Source organism: Ranitomeya variabilis, unplaced genomic scaffold, assembly GCF_051348905.1.
Source record: "Ranitomeya variabilis isolate aRanVar5 unplaced genomic scaffold, aRanVar5.hap1 Scaffold_551, whole genome shotgun sequence".
Classification (NCBI taxonomy): Eukaryota; Metazoa; Chordata; class Amphibia; order Anura; family Dendrobatidae; genus Ranitomeya; species Ranitomeya variabilis.
Window position 1 is genome coordinate 20,957 of NW_027508187.1, and position 21,185 is coordinate 42,141.

Here is a 21,185-nt window from a genome sequence, read left to right on the forward strand (position 1 = left end):
CCTCCACCGCGGGGGGTCCTCGACCCACCGGCGGACGGGCGCGAGGAGTGGGAGAGGGGGGCTGGCCGTCGGGGTCCGCCGCGGCTCCAGCACAAGCCCCAGCGACCCGGAGGTCAAGCGCGGGGCATGGTCGGCCTGGCCGTGTCGGCGTCGCCCTCCAGCGTAGTCCCTTGTCCCGGGCTCTTGCCCGTAACCTCAAAGGTGACCGACCAAGCGGCGTCTCCCCCCGAAGCCGTGTCTCGACTGTTGAGAACAGACGAAGTCCGGTGCGGCAATACGCCGGGTACTCCCTTCGCCAAACTCGTGCCCCCCCCTTCGATTCGTCTTTCCTTCTCCATCCTCCATTCTCGCTCCGGGGCGTCCGCTTGGTCTCTCTCTCGCTCTCGCGCTCCCTGCCGAGCCGCCTCGGAGGACGGCGGACGAGGGGAAGGCGACGGCGTTCGGCCGCGGGGCACACCGCACGGTGAGAACCCACTCGCCCGCCTCCCCGCACGTCTGTCATCCCCCCACTATCGTAGGGGCTCGGGAAAAGACTGGAAAACGCGGAGCTCAGCGGTGGCGTGGAAGCGCCACCCACTGCCGCCGCTCTCGCCGATGCCCACCGCGGAGGCTGCCCTTCGGACGCTGGGGTGCGGCGCGGGCCTCCGCGGACAAGCTGCGCATCTTGTCGTCGTCGTCCGTGCCGGTAGGCGGCATCACGGGGGCGTAACCCACAGGAAAAAGGAGCCTGAACGGCGAGTGCAGTGCCGCCAGGAGATCGTGCACGCTGTACGGCGCGCAAAGCCACCGATGCGGAGGGCGTCTGGAAAATACCCACCTTGCACGGAGAGGGCGAGGTGACTGGCCCGCGGAGGACGCCACGGCCGCCCCGCCTCGTGACCCACCGCTCCCGGGGCGACACACAGAGTCGCTGCTGGGGAGAGGGGCCAGGGCGTGGGGGGCCTGCGCGGCGCCGCCGTCTGGCTTAGACCCGGCCTCCCGAACGGAGGGCATCTGTCGCGAAAGACCACCCCTTGCGCGGGAAGGTCGAGGTGACTGGCCTCCGGAGGACGCCACGGCCGCCCTGCCTCGTGACCCACCGCTCCCGGGGCGACGCACTGAGTCGCTGCTGGGGAGAGGGGCCAGGGCGTGGGGGGCCTGTGCGGCGCCGCCGTCTGGCTTAGACCTGCCTCCACCGCGGGGGGTCCTCGACCCACCGGCGGACGGGCGCGAGGAGTGGGAGAGGGGGGCTGGCCGTCGGGGTCCGCCGCGGCTCCAGCACAAGCCCCAGCGACCCGGAGGTCAAGCGCGGGGCATGGTCGGCCTGGCCGTGTCGGCGTCGCCCTCCGGCGTAGTCCCTTGTCCCGGGCTCTTGCCCGTAACCTCAAAGGTGACCGACCGAGCGGCGTCTCCCCCCGAAGCCGTGTCTCGACTGTTGAGAACAGACGAAGTCCGGTGCGGCAATACGCCGGGTACTCCCTTCGCCAAACTCGTGCCCCCCCTTCGATTCGTCTTTCCTTCTCCATCCTCCCTTCTCGCTCCGGGGCGTCCGCTTGGTCTCTCTCTCTCGCTCTCCCTCTCGCTCTCGCGCTCCCTGCCGAGCCGCCTCGGAGGACGGCGGACGAGGGGAAGGCGACGGCGTTCGGCCGCGGGGCACACCGCACGGTGAGAACCCACTCGCCCGCCTCCCCGCACGTCTGTCATCCCCCCACTATCGTAGGGGCTCGGGAAAAGACTGGAAAACGCGGAGCTCGGCGGTGGCGTGGAAGCGCCACCCACCGCCGCCGCTCTCGCCGATGCCCACCGCGGAGGCCGCCCTTCGGACGCTGGGGTGCGGCGCGGGCCTCCGCGGACGAGCTGCGCATCTGGAAGTCAAAGGGCCGCCCTCGGAGAAGATCGTTGTGCTGCCCCGCGCGGGGAGCGATTCGGACGGCGGGCCCCCACGCCGAGGTGGGTGGGCGCCCCTCCGTTCGCCCGTGCGGGTCGTCGGACCGCTGCCGTACCACGGTTCGGGTCAAACTCCCCACAGCTCGGCCGCCTCCGTCCGTAGACGGGAGGGCGACCGCCGGCGTGCGCGCCCAAGGACGAGTGCCTGAAACCCGGGGGGGGTAACAGAGGAAGGAGACCGCCCGCCGTAAACCGACGCGGGCTCCAAAGCCCGGGCCGAGCGAGCGGCACCACCTCCCCACCCGGGAGCGCTGAGCCAGATCGATCGGAAGAAAGGGCAGGGGCTCGGGTGGAACCCCTGCCTCCGTTCTTCCCCTCGGGGGAGACGGGGAAGAAACGTGCCCCTGGAGTCCTGGAAGCGAGTGTCCGGCGCGCTCCGGGCGCCCTCGAGACGGAAGCCGGGTCGCGGTGCGATTCTCTCATAGGTCTCCCCGTTGGCGCGGAAGCGGGAGACATCCGACACAGAGAAACGCCGAGCCCGCTCCGAGGGGACAAAGTCAGAAGGAGCGATCCGCCCTCCCAGAGCCCTCCTGCGGACGAGGACTCTGGATCTGCCCCCCTTCTGACGACCGTCGCCCTCAGAGGACAGGAACCCACGTGGGGAGGGTCCGTTCGGGCTCGGGCGACCCAGGAAACGCGTCTCGGACTCGGGACGGACAACCGGCAAAAGTCCCCCTGGAGCCGCGGAAGCCTGGTCTCGGCGCGAGTGCGAACTTCCATGCAAAAGGGGGGTACTCGCCAAACCGCCTACCCGAGTCGAGGAACCACGAAAACAACGGATTTTGGTCGGGGCCGAGAGGTACCTCTCTCTCCTATATCCTGCAGCTGGTGTGCAAAACTGGGTATTTGCATGGTGAGACACCGACCCCCACTTTAAGGGAACAAAGTCAAAAAGTGTCCGACCTCCTGGAGCCGTGCGGCGGATCCGGCGGCCAGAAATTTCCTCATTCCGGTTCTATTTTTTTTTTTTTCGAATTTGCGAAATTTGGAGGCCAGGCGGCGTGGCTGGGACCTGGACTAGCTCGAAACACCCTGAACCGGTGAGCGGAATCGATTTCCCAAAGTTCTACGGCTCCCGGAAGCCAAAAACAGCTCGCCGGAAAATTTCAAAGTCCCAAGGACTCTTTCTTGAAAATCAATCCGGGGGCCATGGAAGTGTCCTCGGTACAACCTCAGAGCTTTCCCCCGCCTGGAAGTCTGACAGCGGTCTGACGTTTTTCAAAGTTTTGAGCTCTCTGTTTGTTCTCAAATGTGGATTTTCTCAAAAATTCAACTTTCCGCCCGCGCCCTGCAAACTTCACCCCCACTTAGGTCACTGCCTTGGGGTGCTTTACAACATATTGACGCCCCCCTGGGGTGGAAGTAGGGGAAATGTGACATTTTTCACAAAATCGAGATTTTCTCAAAAAACGCACTAAGTTATTTTTTTTTTAAAGTATCAAGGACTCTTCCAGAAAATCTTCCCCAGGCTCCTGGAAGCGTCATCGGTACGCCTCCAGCGGTTTCCCCTGCATGGAAGTCTGACACACGCCTGAAATTTTCAAAGTATGAAAATATGCATTTTCATCCAAAAATTCAACTTTCCGCCCGCGCCCCGCAAACTTCACCCCCACTTAGGTCACTGCCTTGGGGTGCTTTACAACATATTGACGCCCCCCTGGGGTGGAAGTAGGGGAAATGTGACATTTTTCACAAAATCGAGATTTTCTCAAAAAACGCACTAAGTTATTTTTTTTTTAAAGTATCAAGGACTCTTCCAGAAAATCTTCCCCAGGCTCCTGGAAGCGTCATCGGTACGCCTCCAGCGGTTTCCCCTGCATGGAAGTCTGACACACGCCTGAAATTTTCAAAGTATGAAAATATGCATTTTCATCCAAAAATTCAACTTTCCGCCCGCGCCCCGCAAACTTCACCCGCATTTAGGTCACTGCCTTGGGGTGCTTTACAACATATTGACGCCCCCCTGGGGTGGAAGTAGGGGAAATGTGACATTTTTCACAAAATCGAGATTTTCTCAAAAAACGCACTAAGTTATTTTTTTTTTAAAGTATCAAGGACTCTTCCAGAAAATCTTCCCCAGGCTCCTGGAAGCGTCATCGGTACGCCTCCAGCGGTTTCCCCTGCATGGAAGTCTGACACACGCCTGAAATTTTCAAAGTATGAAAATATGCATTTTCATCCAAAAATTCAACTTTCCGCCCGCGCCCCGCAAACTTCACCCCCACTTAGGTCACTGCCTTGGGGTGCTTTACAACATATTGACGCCCCCCTGGGGTGGAAGTAGGGGAATTGTGACATTTTTCACAAAATCGAGATTTTCTCAAAAAACGCACTAAGTTATTTTTTTTTTAAAGTATCAAGGACTCTTCCAGAAAATCTTCCCCAGGCTCCTGGAAGCGTCATCGGTACGCCTCCAGCGGTTTCCCCTGCATGGAAGTCTGACACACGCCTGAAATTTTCAAAGTATGAAAATATGCATTTTCATCCAAAAATTCAACTTTCCGCCCGCGCCCCGCAAACTTCACCCGCATTTAGGTCACTGCCTTGGGGTGCTTTACAACATATTGACGCCCCCCTGGGGTGGAAGTAGGGGAAATGTGACATTTTTCACAAAATCGAGATTTTCTCAAAAAACGCACTAAGTTATTTTTTTTTTAAAGTATCAAGGACTCTTCCAGAAAATCTTCCCCAGGCTCCTGGAAGCGTCATCGGTACGCCTCCAGCGGTTTCCCCTGCATGGAAGTCTGACACACGCCTGAAATTTTCAAAGTATGAAAATATGCATTTTCATCCAAAAATTCAACTTTCCGCCCGCGCCCCGCAAACTTCACCCCCACTTAGGTCACTGCCTTGGGGTGCTTTACAACATATTGACGCCCCCCTGGGGTGGAAGTAGGGGAAATGTGACATTTTTCACAAAATCGAGATTTTCTCAAAAAACGCACTAAGTTATTTTTTTTTTAAAGTATCAAGGACTCTTCCAGAAAATCTTCCCCAGGCTCCTGGAAGCGTCATCGGTACGCCTCCAGCGGTTTCCCCTGCATGGAAGTCTGACACACGCCTGAAATTTTCAAAGTATGAAAATATGCATTTTCATCCAAAAATTCAACTTTCCGCCCGCGCCCCGCAAACTTCACCCGCATTTAGGTCACTGCCTTGGGGTGCTTTACAACATATTGACGCCCCCCTGGGGTGGAAGTAGGGGAAATGTGACATTTTTCACAAAATCGAGATTTTCTCAAAAAACGCACTAAGTTATTTTTTTTTTAAAGTATCAAGGACTCTTCCAGAAAATCTTCCCCAGGCTCCTGGAAGCGTCATCGGTACGCCTCCAGCGGTTTCCCCTGCATGGAAGTCTGACACACGCCTGAAATTTTCAAAGTATGAAAATATGCATTTTCATCCAAAAATTCAACTTTCCGCCCGCGCCCCGCAAACTTCACCCCCACTTAGGTCACTGCCTTGGGGTGCTTTACAACATATTGACGCCCCCCTGGGGTGGAAGTAGGGGAATTGTGACATTTTTCACAAAATCGAGATTTTCTCAAAAAACGCACTAAGTTATTTTTTTTTTAAAGTATCAAGGACTCTTCCAGAAAATCTTCCCCAGGCTCCTGGAAGCGTCATCGGTACGCCTCCAGCGGTTTCCCCTGCATGGAAGTCTGACACACGCCTGAAATTTTCAAAGTATGAAAATATGCATTTTCATCCAAAAATTCAACTTTCCGCCCGCGCCCCGCAAACTTCACCCGCATTTAGGTCACTGCCTTGGGGTGCTTTACAACATATTGACGCCCCCCTGGGGTGGAAGTAGGGGAAATGTGACATTTTTCACAAAATCGAGATTTTCTCAAAAAACGCACTAAGTTATTTTGTTTTTAAAGTATCAAGGACTCTTCCAGAAAATCTTCCCCAGGCTCCTGGAAGCGTCATCGGTACGCCTCCAGCGGTTTCCCCTGCATGGAAGTCTGACACACGCCTGAAATTTTCAAAGTATGAAAATATGCATTTTCATCCAAAAATTCAACTTTCCGCCCGCGCCCCGCAAACTTCACCCCCACTTAGGTCACTGCCTTGGGGTGCTTTACAACATATTGACGCCCCCCTGGGGTGGAAGTAGGGGAAATGTGACATTTTTCACAAAATCGAGATTTTCTCAAAAAACGCACTAAGTTATTTTTTTTTTAAAGTATCAAGGACTCTTCCAGAAAATCTTCCCCAGGCTCCTGGAAGCGTCATCGGTACGCCTCCAGCGGTTTCCCCTGCATGGAAGTCTGACACACGCCTGAAATTTTCAAAGTATGAAAATATGCATTTTCATCCAAAAATTCAACTTTCCGCCCGCGCCCCGCAAACTTCACCCGCATTTAGGTCACTGCCTTGGGGTGCTTTACAACATATTGACGCCCCCCTGGGGTGGAAGTAGGGGAAATGTGACATTTTTCACAAAATCGAGATTTTCTCAAAAAACGCACTAAGTTATTTTTTTTTTAAAGTATCAAGGACTCTTCCAGAAAATCTTCCCCAGGCTCCTGGAAGCGTCATCGGTACGCCTCCAGCGGTTTCCCCTGCATGGAAGTCTGACACACGCCTGAAATTTTCAAAGTATGAAAATATGCATTTTCATCCAAAAATTCAACTTTCCGCCCGCGCCCCGCAAACTTCACCCCCACTTAGGTCACTGCCTTGGGGTGCTTTACAACATATTGACGCCCCCCTGGGGTGGAAGTGAGGGAAAGGGGGCATTTTTCACAAAAAACGGAAATTTCTCAAAATTTTTCTAAGTGTCAACGGATCTTCCAGAACAGCTTCCCCGGGCCCCAGGGAGCCTCTGCGGGATAGCGCCTACCAGCGCAACCCGCTGGAAGCATGGAAGTATTAGCGGCAACTCCCGGACAGCTTCCCCGGGCCCAGGGGAGACTCCGCGGGATAGCGCCTGCCAGCGCAACCCGCTGGAAGTATGGAAGTATTAGCGGCAACCCCCGAACAGCTTCCCCAGGATCAGGGGAGCATCCGCGGTATAGCGCATGCGATTTCCCCCTGCCTGGAAGTCCGAAATTTTTAAAGCATGAAAATATGGTTTTTCGCTCAAGATTCAAATTTCCGCCCATGGAACACACACTTTGACCTCACTTTGGAGATTTTTAGGGGTACTCAGGCCGACTATTAAGCCCCCTCCGCCGGCTTCCACTGGCCGAATATTAAGCTCCCTCCGCCGGCTTCCACTGGACGAATATTAAGCCCCCTCCGCCGGCTTCCACTGGCCGAATATTAAGCCCCCTCCGACGGCTTCCACTGGACGAATATTAAGCCCCCTTCGACTATTAAGCCCCCTCGGTGTACACTCCGTCAGGGCCTGAGCTGGGGCGGGGTGCCGGCCTCCCAGCCGCGTCCAAAGAGCTCAACCATGTTCATCACTGTCCCAACCAAAGTGGGTGCTTGTTTGTTTAGGTCAGGTGACGATAATTCCCCCCCCCTGCCTCGAGGCAAGAAAAGACAGCCAACCTCCGCAGGGGACTTCCGACAGGGAGACATCGAGCCCGCTCCGGGGGGACAAAGACAGAAAGGCGTCCGCCATTCGAGAGCCCACCCCTGGTTTCGGACTCCGGAATATTGCCCTTATGACAGTGATCCCCTCCGGAGAACAGGGACCCCCGTGGGAGGGGTCCCTCCGGCCTCGGGTCGCCCAGATTCGCCTCTCTCGCTTCGGACACGCGCCCAGCCAACGTCCCGCAGGGGACTTCCGACAGGAAAACAACGAGCCCGCTCCGGGGGACAAAGACAGAAAGGCGTCCGCCACTCGAGAGCCCAACCCTGGGTTCGGACTCAGGAATATTGCCCTTATGACAGTGATCCCCTCCAGAGAACAGGGACCCCCGTGGGGAGGGGTCCCTCCGGCCTCGGGTCGCCCAGATTCGCCTCTCTCACTTCGGACACGCGCCCAGCCAATGTCCCGCAGGGGACTTCACCTCCAGGGAACAGGGACCCCCGTGGGGAGGGGTCCCTCTGGCCTCGGGTCGCACAGATTCGCCTCTCTCACTTCGGACACGCGCCCAGCCAATGTCCTGCAGGGGACTTCACCTCCAGGGAACAGGGACCCCCGTGGGGAGGGGTCCCTCTGGCCTCGGTTCGCCCAGATTCGCCTCTCTCACTTCGGACACGCGCCCAGCCAACGTCCCGCAGGGGACTTCCGACAGGAAAACAACGAGCCCGCTCCGGGGGACAAAGACAGAAAGGCGTCCGCCACTCGAGAGCCCAACCCTGGGTTCGGACTCAGGAATATTGCCCTTATGACAGTGATCCCCTCCGGAGAACAGGGACCCCCGTGGGGAGGGGTCCCTCCGGCCTCGGGTCGCCCAGATTCGCCTCTCTCACTTCGGACACGCGCCCAGCCAATGTCCCGCAGGGGACTTCCGACAGGAAAACAACGAGCCCGCTCCGGGGGACAAAGACAGAAAGGCGTCCGCCACTCGAGAGCCCAACCCTGGGTTCGGACTCAGGAATATTGCCCTTATGACAGTGATCCCCTCCGGAGAACAGGGACCCCCGTGGGGAGGGGTCCCTCCGGCCTCGGGTCGCCCAGATTCGCCCCTCTCACTTCGGACACGCGCCCAGCCAATGTCCCGCAGGGGACTTCCGACAGGAAAACAACGAGCCCGCTCCGGGGGACAAATACAGAAAGGCGTCCGCCATTCGAGAGCCCAACCCTGGGTTCGGACTCAGGAATATTGCCCTTATGACAGTGATCCCCTCCGGAGAACAGGGACCCCCGTGGGGAGGGGTCCCTCCGGCCTCGGGTCGCCCAGATTCGCCTCTCTCACTTCGGACACGCGCCCAGCCAATGTCCCGCAGGGGACTTCCGACAGGAAAACAACGAGCCCGCTCCGGGGGGAAAAAGACAGAAAGGCGTCCGCCATTCGAGAGCCCAACCCTGGGTTCGGACTCAGGAATATTGCCCTTATGACAGTGATCCCCTCCGGAGAACAGGGACCCCCGTGGGGAGGGGTCCCTCCGGCCTTGGGTCGCCCAGATTCACCTCTCTCGCTTCGGACACGCGTCCAGCCAACGTCCCCTCCAGAGAACAGGGACCCCCGTGGGGAGGGGTCCCTCCGGCCTCAGGTCGCCCAGATTGGCCTCTCTCGCTTCGGACACGCGTCCAGCCAACTTCCCCTCCAGAGAACAGGGACCCCCGTGGGGAGGGGTCCCTCCGGCCTCGGGTCGCCCAGATTGGCCTCTCTCACTTCGGACACGTGCCCAGACAACGTCCCGCAGGGGACTTCCCCTCCAGAGAGCAGGGACCCCCGTGGGGAGGGGTCCCTCCGGCCTCGGGTCACCCAGATTTGCCTCTCTCACTTCGGACACGCGCCCAGACAACGTCCCGCAGGGGACTTCACCTCCAGAGAACAGGGACCTCAGAATTTTCCTAAGAGGCAAGGCATCCTCCTTATAACCTTCCCAGGCTAATGGAAGTGTCCTTGCATTACATCCGAGGTTTTTTCCTCTGCATGACAACACATGATTCGAACCCGTGACGCCGGATCGGCAAGGCCGCAGCGCTAACGAGTGAGCCACCGTGCTGTGATGAGGATCGATGGATCCAGTTGGTACCTCATCGTTACAGCCATGGCTGCTCGACAACCGTGTAGGTGCCACCCCTGGGGCTGAGTCATCCCCCGTGATGCCGTATAGGTGATTCTGACAGGTGGATCCGGTTAGGTGCCACCCCTGGGGCTGAGTCATCCCCCGTGGTGCCGTATAGGTGATTACGGCGGGTGGATCCGGTTAGGGATATAACAGCAACCCTACGGATCTTTAGCAGCCGTGTAGGTGCCACCCTTGGGGCCGACTCATCCCCCGTGGTGACGTATATCAGAGTACGGCAAAACACATCCGGTCAATTCCAATCACCTGTGCTGGCGTCTTTCACCTGGGCGGGTGACACGCGGAGGAAAAGCAGTTTGCCACCGTTCAAGACACAGAGAAACACAGCGCTTTAATCAACTATTACGGGACGCTCCGTTTGACTGCGGGAAACCCTTCGCCATGGAGCGGTGAGTAGAAGACATTCGTCGGCCACATAGAGACACATAAATGTACCTTGCAGCGGAGTTGTACTCAAGGTGACCGGTTTTATTGCTTGTGTCCCCGCAGGCATCCACGGACACCGCTTACATGCCCCGTGTGTCACAGGGCAACCAAATACATATCCACACATCTGAGACGGGTATGCCTGAGGTCCCACGGGGAGTCGGAGATAAAAACCGCCATCGCTTCGGCCAAGTGTCAACTCCGCTGTATCGCTAGCAAGGGGACAACGATCCAATTCAGTGAGCTCAAGCCCCTCCATTCGTTGGAAGAGACTGTTACCTTCTTAGAAGGTCGCGGCTTTTTAATAGCAAACAAGCCGAGGTTTGAGTCACAAAACGCGCCACTGACCTCTGAAGGGTCCGCTCAGGTACCAGCTGACAATACGGAGCACCGCCCAGGCTCCATGCCCCTGGAAGAGCTAGATTCGGATGAGATGGACGTGCCTTTCCTTTTACGGCCGGTAGACAGTCCGGTGGGAGAACCGTGCTCCCCGCCCCTGGCAGAGCGAGATTCGGATGAGATGGACGTGCCTTTCTTTTTACGGACGGTAGACAGTCCGGTGGGAGAACCGTGCCCTGAGCCTGACCACACGGGGAGCGTCGTGGATGGCAGCGATTTAAGTATTCAGAAAAGGGAATGGAAAGACAAAAACCGCAGGGCTACCAAGGCCGCCGGATTGTACAAGCGTCACTCATTGAATCACCCCATGTTAAAGGGGTTCCACTCGTACCTGACAGTTACCCGTGGGGTCCCAAACTGTCAACAGGAGGTATCAAACGTAGCACGGTTTCTATTTTTTGTGAACCCAAGATTTGTAACACTCGAGTACCTCGTAAAACCATCCAAGGTTAATAATTTTTTCGAGCAACTTGGAAAACTCCGTCTATCGAGCCAGACCTCCCTCAAAATGTTGAAGCACATACGGAGATTTACCATCTATCAGATGAGGGCCACCAAACTGAGACTGGAGAATCCGCAGCTTTATAAGGCCTGTGAAGTGTTCATGAATTTTACAACAGACCTCCAGAAAACATTGTACAAGGGAGCCTGCCGAGAGTCTGTCAGTAAAAGGTGCGCCGTTCAAAAAAGCCAATCGTCCGCGGATTGTTACCGAACCTTGCATGTTGGTTAATTGGCTTCATTTTTCCCCACAGGTACGATATATTGATGAAGCCATCAAAGTCACCCAAGGACTGCCAGATGATACTGGAGGAGGCAAGGCCAACATTTCTAGCTAGCATCGAGGCTGTGACAGATGGCGGATCGGAAGTAGATCGCCGGGAAGTCGTACTGTACCTCCAAGCCCTTCTGATTCTAAAACATCTCCAAAGACCGGGTGTCGTTCGTAACATGACGGTAAGTCGTCGCGCCCTGTGGGTCAGCGGTATTTGCTGAACCGGTTCAATATTTTTCCACCTTTTTTCACATCGTAGGTTTCAGAGTGGAATGAGAGGATCCATCACATGTACCACGGAAGGCGCAAGACAATTGTGGGTGTGAAGACTCACAAGTGTTCCACCTCTCAGGTAGCAACTTTCGTACTTTCGGAGGAAGAGGAATCGGTAAGCTTTTCTCAAAGCCAGGGAACCCAGGCAACCCCACTCGCCTTTTGGAGGGGTGCCCTCTGGCTTGAGATTAACATTTTTTTTTCTTTTTCAGTGGTTCAAAGCATATGCGGAACATGTCAGGCCGGTCTTTACCGCTGGCCGAAAGATCATCACAAACTTTTTTGTGACGTGTACCGGGAAGGTCATAGAAAATCCGTCTGTGGGACTCAGACGATACCATTCAAGGCAAGGCGGCCACCAGTCAAGTGACCCACAGCCGTACGTAGCAACCGGTACTAACGATATGCTTTTCTCCGCAGCTACAACCTCACAAACATCACCAGCCACCTCGTACGGCGGGTATGTGAGACATGGACTTTGTCACAATACACGGATTGTGAAAAGCGATTGTTTGCTCGGTACTTGGCACATACAAACGACGTGGCCGAGCGAATTTACCGGGAGAAGACCCTGACCGATATGTGCCGTGCCCAAGAGCTGGTGTTCAACGCAGGAAATCGTGATGACGCTGAGATTCTGTCACCAGTGATGGCATCGACCAGTGAATTGGATAACGAGCTGGTAGACCTCACGGAAAGTGCACCCGAGTCACACGAGTCTGAGGGGCATGCAGGAAATCGTGATGACGCCGAGATTCTGTCCCCAGTAATGGCATCGACCAGTGAATTGGATAACGAGCCGGTAGACCTCACGGAAAGTGCTCCCGAGTCACCCGAGTCTACTGAGTCTACCGAGTCGTATAGTCTCGAGAATATTCGGCTCATCCCATTCAGGAGAACAAAGCCCATGTGAATCTGTCAATTTTGGTCTGTCATGAATAAAAATATTCAAATCTACGTTCATCTTTGCCTCTTTGACTCGGTCTAAAATCACTGACCTGTGATTTTTTTCCCTTAGAAAATTGCCCCAAATTTTCTAAGTGTCAAGGACTCTTCCAGAAAAGCTTCCCCAGGCTCCTGGAAGCGTCCTCGGTACACCTCCAATGTTCCACCACGGTCATCACAAAAAATTGACCTTTTGTTCAGGTCAAGCGATTTGAGGAAGGCACGGCAGCCCGTACGGTCCAGGGGTTGATCAGTCCCCTGGTACGTCCGTCCCCGTGCCCCGAAGGGGTTCCCCGCTTCTCGCCTGCAGCAGGCACGGCAGCCAGCAGCCCGTACGGTCCAGGGGTTGATCAGACCCCTGTACGTCCGGTCGTGGTCTCCGTGCCCCAGAGGGGTTCCCGCTTCTCGCCTGCAGCAGGCACGGCAGCCAGCAGCCCGTACGGTCCAGGGGTTGATCAGACCCCTGTACGTCCGGTCGTGGTCTCCGTGCCCCGGAGGGGTTCCCGCTTCCCCCCTGCAGCGTTAGAGGGGGGGATACGCATCGGAGGCAAATGACAAAAGCTTGTCTCGAGGGATGACTTTCAATAGATTGCAGCGGTTTCACGCCCTCTTGAACTCTCTCTTAAAAGTTCTTTTCAACTTTCCCTCACGGTACTTGTCCGCTATCGGTCTCGCGCCGGTATTTAGCCTTAGATGGAGTTTACCACCCGCTTTGGGCTGCATTCACAAACAACCCGACTCCGGGGAGACCGGGTCCCGCCACGCCGGGGGCCGCTACCGGCCTACCACCGTCCGCGGGCTGGGGCCACTATTAGAAGGACTCGGGCCCCCGAGCGACGTCGGGGTGGTCCGGTCTCCCGTACGCCACATTTCCCGACGCCCGCCGGGCGGACGGGGATTCGGCGCTGGGCTCTTCCCTCTTCACTCGCCGTTACTGAGGGAATCCTGGTTAGTTTCTTTTCCTCCGCTTAGTAATATGCTTAAATTCAGCGGGTCGCCACGTCTGATCTGAGGTCTTTAGTCGAGTCCGGGCGCCGGCGGACGAGCCGCCGGGCGCCGCGCGCTGCCCGTCCACGCCGCCCGTAGGTAGGGGGAGGTCCGGCGCCCACCTTCGGTCTTCGCCCTCTCGTCGCCGGAGGCAGCCCTGTGTCTCCACAGACAGCCTCGCGGCACGCTCCTGGGGGGGAGTGACGGAGGGTGAACCCCATCGGGTGGGCCCAGGGCGGGTGGGTCTGGCCTTGGGGGGACGTAAGGGGAGAAAGGAGGGGAGGGCGTCGGGGCGCGGAGCCTCGGGCCTCCCTCGATGTCACCCTTGCGACGGGACCCCAGCCGCGCCACGGAGGCGATCGACCCTCAGACAGGCGTAGCCCCGGGAGCAACCCGGGGCCGCAAGGTGCGTTCGAAGTGTCGATGATCAATGTGTCCTGCAATTCACACTAATTCTCGCAGCTAGCTGCGTTCTTCATCGACGCGCGAGCCGAGTGATCCACCGTTAAGAGTCGCGCTTTCTGGGTCTGGGACGCTCGGAGGCGCCCCCTCTTTCACTCTCGTGTCGGCCGGCCGCAAAAGACTGGGGTGCGTCGAAAGGGGTTTTCCATCTCGGCCCTGTTGCCCCGGGCGCTCGGCCTCCCACGTCCCTCCCTCCGGCGGGGAGGAGAACGAAGGAGGGCTCGAGGCTTCTCGACCTACCGCCCGGACCCGCGTACCCCGGGGAGGGGGGTGCGCGAGCGCACGGGAGAATGGTACCCGGGACGGCCTTTCGCGTGCGGGGGGCTTCTGTTTTTCCTCGGCAGGTGGCGGCAGGGCAAAATCGTCGGCGCGAGGCCGGGCGTCTTTCTCGGGCGACGGAGCGAGAGGGGCTCCCCGCGCCCTCCCGACGTCGCCCGCCCGCTGTCCTCGCGTGCCCTCGACGCCCCCGCCCTGCGGAGCGCCCTGGCGAAGCGGAAGGAGACCCACCACCGCCCCCATCACGTTCGGTACCCTGCGGGGATTTGGCGGATGGCTGGCCTCAGCTTCCTGATCCTCGCCTCATCGGTATTTTTCACTCGCCCATTAATGATCCTTCCGCAGGTTCATCTAGGGAAACATTGGTGCGACTTTTGCTTCCTCTAGATAGTCAAACCTCTAGATAGTCAACGAACAGAGTGATCCACTATTAAGTGTCGCACTTTGTGGTTGTGGGGACGCTCGGAGGCACCCCCTTTTCACTCTCAGTTCGGCCGGCCGCAAAAGAATGGGTTGTTTTCAAATCTCGGCCCTGTTGCCCCGGGCGCTCGGCCTCCCCGCCCCTCCCTCCAGCAGGGAGGAGAACGAAGGAGGGCTCGAGGCTTCTCGACCTACCACCCAGACCCACATACCCCGGGGAGGGGTACGTGAGCGCACAGGAGAATGGTACCCGGGACGGCCTTTCGCGTGCACGGGGGGCTTCCTGTTTTTCCTCGGCAGGCAGCGTCAGGGCAACAATCATCGGCGCGAGGCCGGGCGTCTTTTTCCTGGGCGACGGAGCGAGAGGGGCTCCCCGCACCCTCCCGACGTCGCCCGCCCGCTGTCCTCGCGTGCCCTCGACACCCCCGCCCTGCAGAGCGCCCTGGCAAAGCGGAAGGAGAACCACTTACACGTGCATGGCTTAATCTTTGAGACAAGCATATGCTACTGGCAGGATCAACCAGGTAGCTCCCCAACACGACTGGACCGCGTTGAGGCGAGGGAGCGGACCCGGAGGGGGAGAGCGAGGAAGAGAGGCCGGAGGAAGCCCCGCAGCGGGAAGGGCGCCCGGAGGAAGGGAAATCCTCATCGTCGTCGTCGTCCGTGCCGGTAGGCGGCATCACGGGGGCGTAACCCACGGGAAAAAGGAGCCTGAACGGCGAGTGCAGTGCCGCCAGGAGATCGTGCACGCTGTACGGCGCGCAAAGCCACCGATGCGGAGGGCGTCTGGAAAATACCCACCTTGCACGGAGAGGGCGAGGTGACTGGCCCGCGGAGGACGCCACGGCCGCCCCGCCTCGTGACCCACCGCTCCCGGGGCGACACACAGAGTCGCTGCTGGGGAGAGGGGCCAGGGCGTGGGGGGGCCTGCGCGGCGCCGCCGTCTGGCTTAGACCCGGCCTCCCGAACGGAGGGCATCTGTCGCGAAAGACCACCCCTTGCGCGGGAAGGTCGAGGTGACTGGCCTCCGGAGGACGCCACGGCCGCCCTGCCTCGTGACCCACCGCTCCCGGGGCGACGCACAGAGTCGCTGCTGGGGAGAGGGGCCAGGGCGTGGGGGGCCTGTGCGGCGCCACCGTCTGGCTTAGACCTGCCTCCACCGCGGGGGGTCCTCGACCCACCGGCGGACGGGCGCGAGGAGTGGGAGAGGGGGGCTGGCCGTCGGGGTCCGCCGCGGCTCCAGCACAAGCCCCAGCGACCCGGAGGTCAAGCGCGGGGCATGGTCGGCCTGGCCGTGTCGGCGTCGCCCTCCAGCGTAGTCCCTTGTCCCGGGCTCTTGCCCGTAACCTCAAAGGTGACCGACCAAGCGGCGTCTCCCCCCGAAGCCGTGTCTCGACTGTTGAGAACAGACGAAGTCCGGTGCGGCAATACGCCGGGTACTCCCTTCGCCAAACTCGTGCCCCCCCCTTCGATTCGTCTTTCCTTCTCCATCCTCCATTCTCGCTCCGGGGCGTCCGCTTGGTCTCTCTCTCGCTCTCGCGCTCCCTGCCGAGCCGCCTCGGAGGACGGCGGACGAGGGGAAGGCGACGGCGTTCGGCCGCGGGGCACACCGCACGGTGAGAACCCACTCGCCCGCCTCCCCGCACGTCTGTCATCCCCCCACTATCGTAGGGGCTCGGGAAAAGACTGGAAAACGCGGAGCTCAGCGGTGGCGTGGAAGCGCCACCCACTGCCGCCGCTCTCGCCGATGCCCACCGCGGAGGCTGCCCTTCGGACGCTGGGGTGCGGCGCGGGCCTCCGCGGACAAGCTGCGCATCTTGTCGTCGTCGTCCGTGCCGGTAGGCGGCATCACGGGGGCGTAACCCACAGGAAAAAGGAGCCTGAACGGCGAGTGCAGTGCCGCCAGGAGATCGTGCACGCTGTACGGCGCGCAAAGCCACCGATGCGGAGGGCGTCTGGAAAATACCCACCTTGCACGGAGAGGGCGAGGTGACTGGCCCGCGGAGGACGCCACGGCCGCCCCGCCTCGTGACCCACCGCTCCCGGGGCGACACACAGAGTCGCTGCTGGGGAGAGGGGCCAGGGCGTGGGGGGCCTGCGCGGCGCCGCCGTCTGGCTTAGACCCGGCCTCCCGAACGGAGGGCATCTGTCGCGAAAGACCACCCCTTGCGCGGGAAGGTCGAGGTGACTGGCCTCCGGAGGACGCCACGGCCGCCCTGCCTCGTGACCCACCGCTCCCGGGGCGACGCACTGAGTCGCTGCTGGGGAGAGGGGCCAGGGCGTGGGGGGCCTGTGCGGCGCCGCCGTCTGGCTTAGACCTGCCTCCACCGCGGGGGGTCCTCGACCCACCGGCGGACGGGCGCGAGGAGTGGGAGAGGGGGGCTGGCCGTCGGGGTCCGCCGCGGCTCCAGCACAAGCCCCAGCGACCCGGAGGTCAAGCGCGGGGCATGGTCGGCCTGGCCGTGTCGGCGTCGCCCTCCGGCGTAGTCCCTTGTCCCGGGCTCTTGCCCGTAACCTCAAAGGTGACCGACCGAGCGGCGTCTCCCCCCGAAGCCGTGTCTCGACTGTTGAGAACAGACGAAGTCCGGTGCGGCAATACGCCGGGTACTCCCTTCGCCAAACTCGTGCCCCCCCTTCGATTCGTCTTTCCTTCTCCATCCTCCCTTCTCGCTCCGGGGCGTCCGCTTGGTCTCTCTCTCTCGCTCTCCCTCTCGCTCTCGCGCTCCCTGCCGAGCCGCCTCGGAGGACGGCGGACGAGGGGAAGGCGACGGCGTTCGGCCGCGGGGCACACCGCACGGTGAGAACCCACTCGCCCGCCTCCCCGCACGTCTGTCATCCCCCCACTATCGTAGGGGCTCGGGAAAAGACTGGAAAACGCGGAGCTCGGCGGTGGCGTGGAAGCGCCACCCACCGCCGCCGCTCTCGCCGATGCCCACCGCGGAGGCCGCCCTTCGGACGCTGGGGTGCGGCGCGGGCCTCCGCGGACGAGCTGCGCATCTGGAAGTCAAAGGGCCGCCCTCGGAGAAGATCGTTGTGCTGCCCCGCGCGGGGAGCGATTCGGACGGCGGGCCCCCACGCCGAGGTGGGTGGGCGCCCCTCCGTTCGCCCGTGCGGGTCGTCGGACCGCTGCCGTACCACGGTTCGGGTCAAACTCCCCACAGCTCGGCCGCCTCCGTCCGTAGACGGGAGGGCGACCGCCGGCGTGCGCGCCCAAGGACGAGTGCCTGAAACCCGGGGGGGGTAACAGAGGAAGGAGACCGCCCGCCGTAAACCGACGCGGGCTCCAAAGCCCGGGCCGAGCGAGCGGCACCACCTCCCCACCCGGGAGCGCTGAGCCAGATCGATCGGAAGAAAGGGCAGGGGCTCGGGTGGAACCCCTGCCTCCGTTCTTCCCCTCGGGGGAGACGGGGAAGAAACGTGCCCCTGGAGTCCTGGAAGCGAGTGTCCGGCGCGCTCCGGGCGCCCTCGAGACGGAAGCCGGGTCGCGGTGCGATTCTCTCATAGGTCTCCCCGTTGGCGCGGAAGCGGGAGACATCCGACACAGAGAAACGCCGAGCCCGCTCCGAGGGGACAAAGTCAGAAGGAGCGATCCGCCCTCCCAGAGCCCTCCTGCGGACGAGGACTCTGGATCTGCCCCCCTTCTGACGACCGTCGCCCTCAGAGGACAGGAACCCACGTGGGGAGGGTCCGTTCGGGCTCGGGCGACCCAGGAAACGCGTCTCGGACTCGGGACGGACAACCGGCAAAAGTCCCCCTGGAGCCGCGGAAGCCTGGTCTCGGCGCGAGTGCGAACTTCCATGCAAAAGGGGGGTACTCGCCAAACCGCCTACCCGAGTCGAGGAACCACGAAAACAACGGATTTTGGTCGGGGCCGAGAGGTACCTCTCTCTCCTATATCCTGCAGCTGGTGTGCAAAACTGGGTATTTGCATGGTGAGACACCGACCCCCACTTTAAGGGAACAAAGTCAAAAAGTGTCCGACCTCCTGGAGCCGTGCGGCGGATCCGGCGGCCAGAAATTTCCTCATTCCGGTTCTATTTTTTTTTTTTTCGAATTTGCGAAATTTGGAGGCCAGGCGGCGTGGCTGGGACCTGGACTAGCTCGAAACACCCTGAACCGGTGAGCGGAATCGATTTCCCAAAGTTCTACGGCTCCCGGAAGCCAAAAACAGCTCGCCGGAAAATTTCAAAGTCCCAAGGACTCTTTCTTGAAAATCAATCCGGGGGCCATGGAAGTGTCCTCGGTACAACCTCAGAGCTTTCCCCCGCCTGGAAGTCTGACAGCGGTCTGACGTTTTTCAAAGTTTTGAGCTCTCTGTTTGTTCTCAAATGTGGATTTTCTCAAAAATTCAACTTTCCGCCCGCGCCCTGCAAACTTCACCCCCACTTAGGTCACTGCCTTGGGGTGCTTTACAACATATTGACGCCCCCCTGGGGTGGAAGTAGGGGAAATGTGACATTTTTCACAAAATCGAGATTTTCTCAAAAAACGCACTAAGTTATTTTTTTTTTAAAGTATCAAGGACTCTTCCAGAAAATCTTCCCCAGGCTCCTGGAAGCGTCATCGGTACGCCTCCAGCGGTTTCCCCTGCATGGAAGTCTGACACACGCCTGAAATTTTCAAAGTATGAAAATATGCATTTTCATCCAAAAATTCAACTTTCCGCCCGCGCCCCGCAAACTTCACCCCCACTTAGGTCACTGCCTTGGGGTGCTTTACAACATATTGACGCCCCCCTGGGGTGGAAGTAGGGGAAATGTGACATTTTTCACAAAATCGAGATTTTCTCAAAAAACGCACTAAGTTATTTTTTTTTTAAAGTATCAAGGACTCTTCCAGAAAATCTTCCCCAGGCTCCTGGAAGCGTCATCGGTACGCCTCCAGCGGTTTCCCCTGCATGGAAGTCTGACACACGCCTGAAATTTTCAAAGTATGAAAATATGCATTTTCATCCAAAAATTCAACTTTCCGCCCGCGCCCCGCAAACTTCACCCGCATTTAGGTCACTGCCTTGGGGTGCTTTACAACATATTGACGCCCCCCTGGGGTGGAAGTAGGGGAAATGTGACATTTTTCACAAAATCGAGATTTTCTCAAAAAACGCACTAAGTTATTTTTTTTTTAAAGTATCAAGGACTCTTCCAGAAAATCTTCCCCAGGCTCCTGGAAGCGTCATCGGTACGCCTCCAGCGGTTTCCCCTGCATGGAAGTCTGACACACGCCTGAAATTTTCAAAGTATGAAAATATGCATTTTCATCCAAAAATTCAACTTTCCGCCCGCGCCCCGCAAACTTCACCCCCACTTAGGTCACTGCCTTGGGGTGCTTTACAACATATTGACGCCCCCCTGGGGTGGAAGTAGGGGAATTGTGACATTTTTCACAAAATCGAGATTTTCTCAAAAAACGCACTAAGTTATTTTTTTTTTAAAGTATCAAGGACTCTTCCAGAAAATCTTCCCCAGGCTCCTGGAAGCGTCATCGGTACGCCTCCAGCGGTTTCCCCTGCATGGAAGTCTGACACACGCCTGAAATTTTCAAAGTATGAAAATATGCATTTTCATCCAAAAATTCAACTTTCCGCCCGCGCCCCGCAAACTTCACCCGCATTTAGGTCACTGCCTTGGGGTGCTTTACAACATATTGACGCCCCCCTGGGGTGGAAGTAGGGGAAATGTGACATTTTTCACAAAATCGAGATTTTCTCAAAAAACGCACTAAGTTATTTTTTTTTTAAAGTATCAAGGACTCTTCCAGAAAATCTTCCCCAGGCTCCTGGAAGCGTCATCGGTACGCCTCCAGCGGTTTCCCCTGCATGGAAGTCTGACACACGCCTGAAATTTTCAAAGTATGAAAATATGCATTTTCATCCAAAAATTCAACTTTCCGCCCGCGCCCCGCAAACTTCACCCCCACTTAGGTCACTGCCTTGGGGTGCTTTACAACATATTGACGCCCCCCTGGGGTGGAAGTAGGGGAAATGTGACATTTTTCACAAAATCGAGATTTTCTCAAAAAACGCACTAAGTTATTTTTTTTTTAAAGTATCAAGGACTCTTCCAGAAAATCTTCCCCAGGCTCCTGGAAGCGTCATCGGTACGCCTCCAGCGGTTTCCCCTGCATGGAAGTCTGACACACGCCTGAAATTTTCAAAGTATGAAAATATGCATTTTCATCCAAAAATTCAACTTTCCGCCCGCGCCCCGCAAACTTCACCCGCATTTAGGTCACTGCCTTGGGGTGCTTTACAACATATTGACGCCCCCCTGGGGTGGAAGTAGGGGAAATGTGACATTTTTCACAAAATCGAGATTTTCTCAAAAAACGCACTAAGTTATTTTTTTTTTAAAGTATCAAGGACTCTTCCAGAAAATCTTCCCCAGGCTCCTGGAAGCGTCATCGGTACGCCTCCAGCGGTTTCCCCTGCATGGAAGTCTGACACACGCCTGAAATTTTCAAAGTATGAAAATATGCATTTTCATCCAAAAATTCAACTTTCCGCCCGCGCCCCGCAAACTTCACCCCCACTTAGGTCACTGCCTTGGGGTGCTTTACAACATATTGACGCCCCCCTGGGGTGGAAGTAGGGGAATTGTGACATTTTTCACAAAATCGAGATTTTCTCAAAAAACGC

The 21,185-nt window shown here is 58.2% G+C and overlaps 1 protein-coding gene and 1 non-coding gene across 2 annotated transcripts; one reads left to right on the plus strand and one right to left on the minus strand.

Annotated features, from left to right (window-relative positions):
* The first annotated feature begins 9,909 nt into the window (after positions 1 to 9,909).
* Positions 9,910 to 13,137, plus strand: LOC143790770 (uncharacterized). The gene is made up of 5 exons (XM_077279171.1): positions 9,910 to 11,085; positions 11,169 to 11,370; positions 11,448 to 11,576; positions 11,674 to 11,807; positions 11,882 to 13,137. Exons 1-5 carry the CDS (start codon positions 10,418 to 10,420, stop codon positions 12,372 to 12,374), a joined length of 1,626 nt encoding a protein of 541 aa, XP_077135286.1. The 5' UTR covers positions 9,910 to 10,417; the 3' UTR covers positions 12,375 to 13,137.
* Positions 13,138 to 13,753: 616 nt separating this feature from the next.
* On the minus strand, positions 13,754 to 13,907 carry LOC143790786 (5.8S ribosomal RNA). Its single transcript, XR_013219857.1, has one exon. It is a non-coding gene; the product is annotated as a 5.8S ribosomal RNA (ribosomal RNA).
* Between the last annotated feature and the right edge of the window lie 7,278 nt (positions 13,908 to 21,185).

Coding starts and splice junctions, on each gene's coding strand:
- LOC143790770 (XM_077279171.1), top strand. CDS start 10,418: ATGCCCCTGGAAGAGCTAGATTCGGATGAGATGGACGTGCCTTTCCTT. Junction 11,577..11,673: donor TTTCGGAGGAAGAGGAATCG/GTAAGCTTTTCT, acceptor TTTCTTTTTCAG/TGGTTCAAAGCATATGCGGA. Junction 11,808..11,881: donor CTCAGACGATACCATTCAAG/GCAAGGCGGCCA, acceptor TTTTCTCCGCAG/CTACAACCTCACAAACATCA.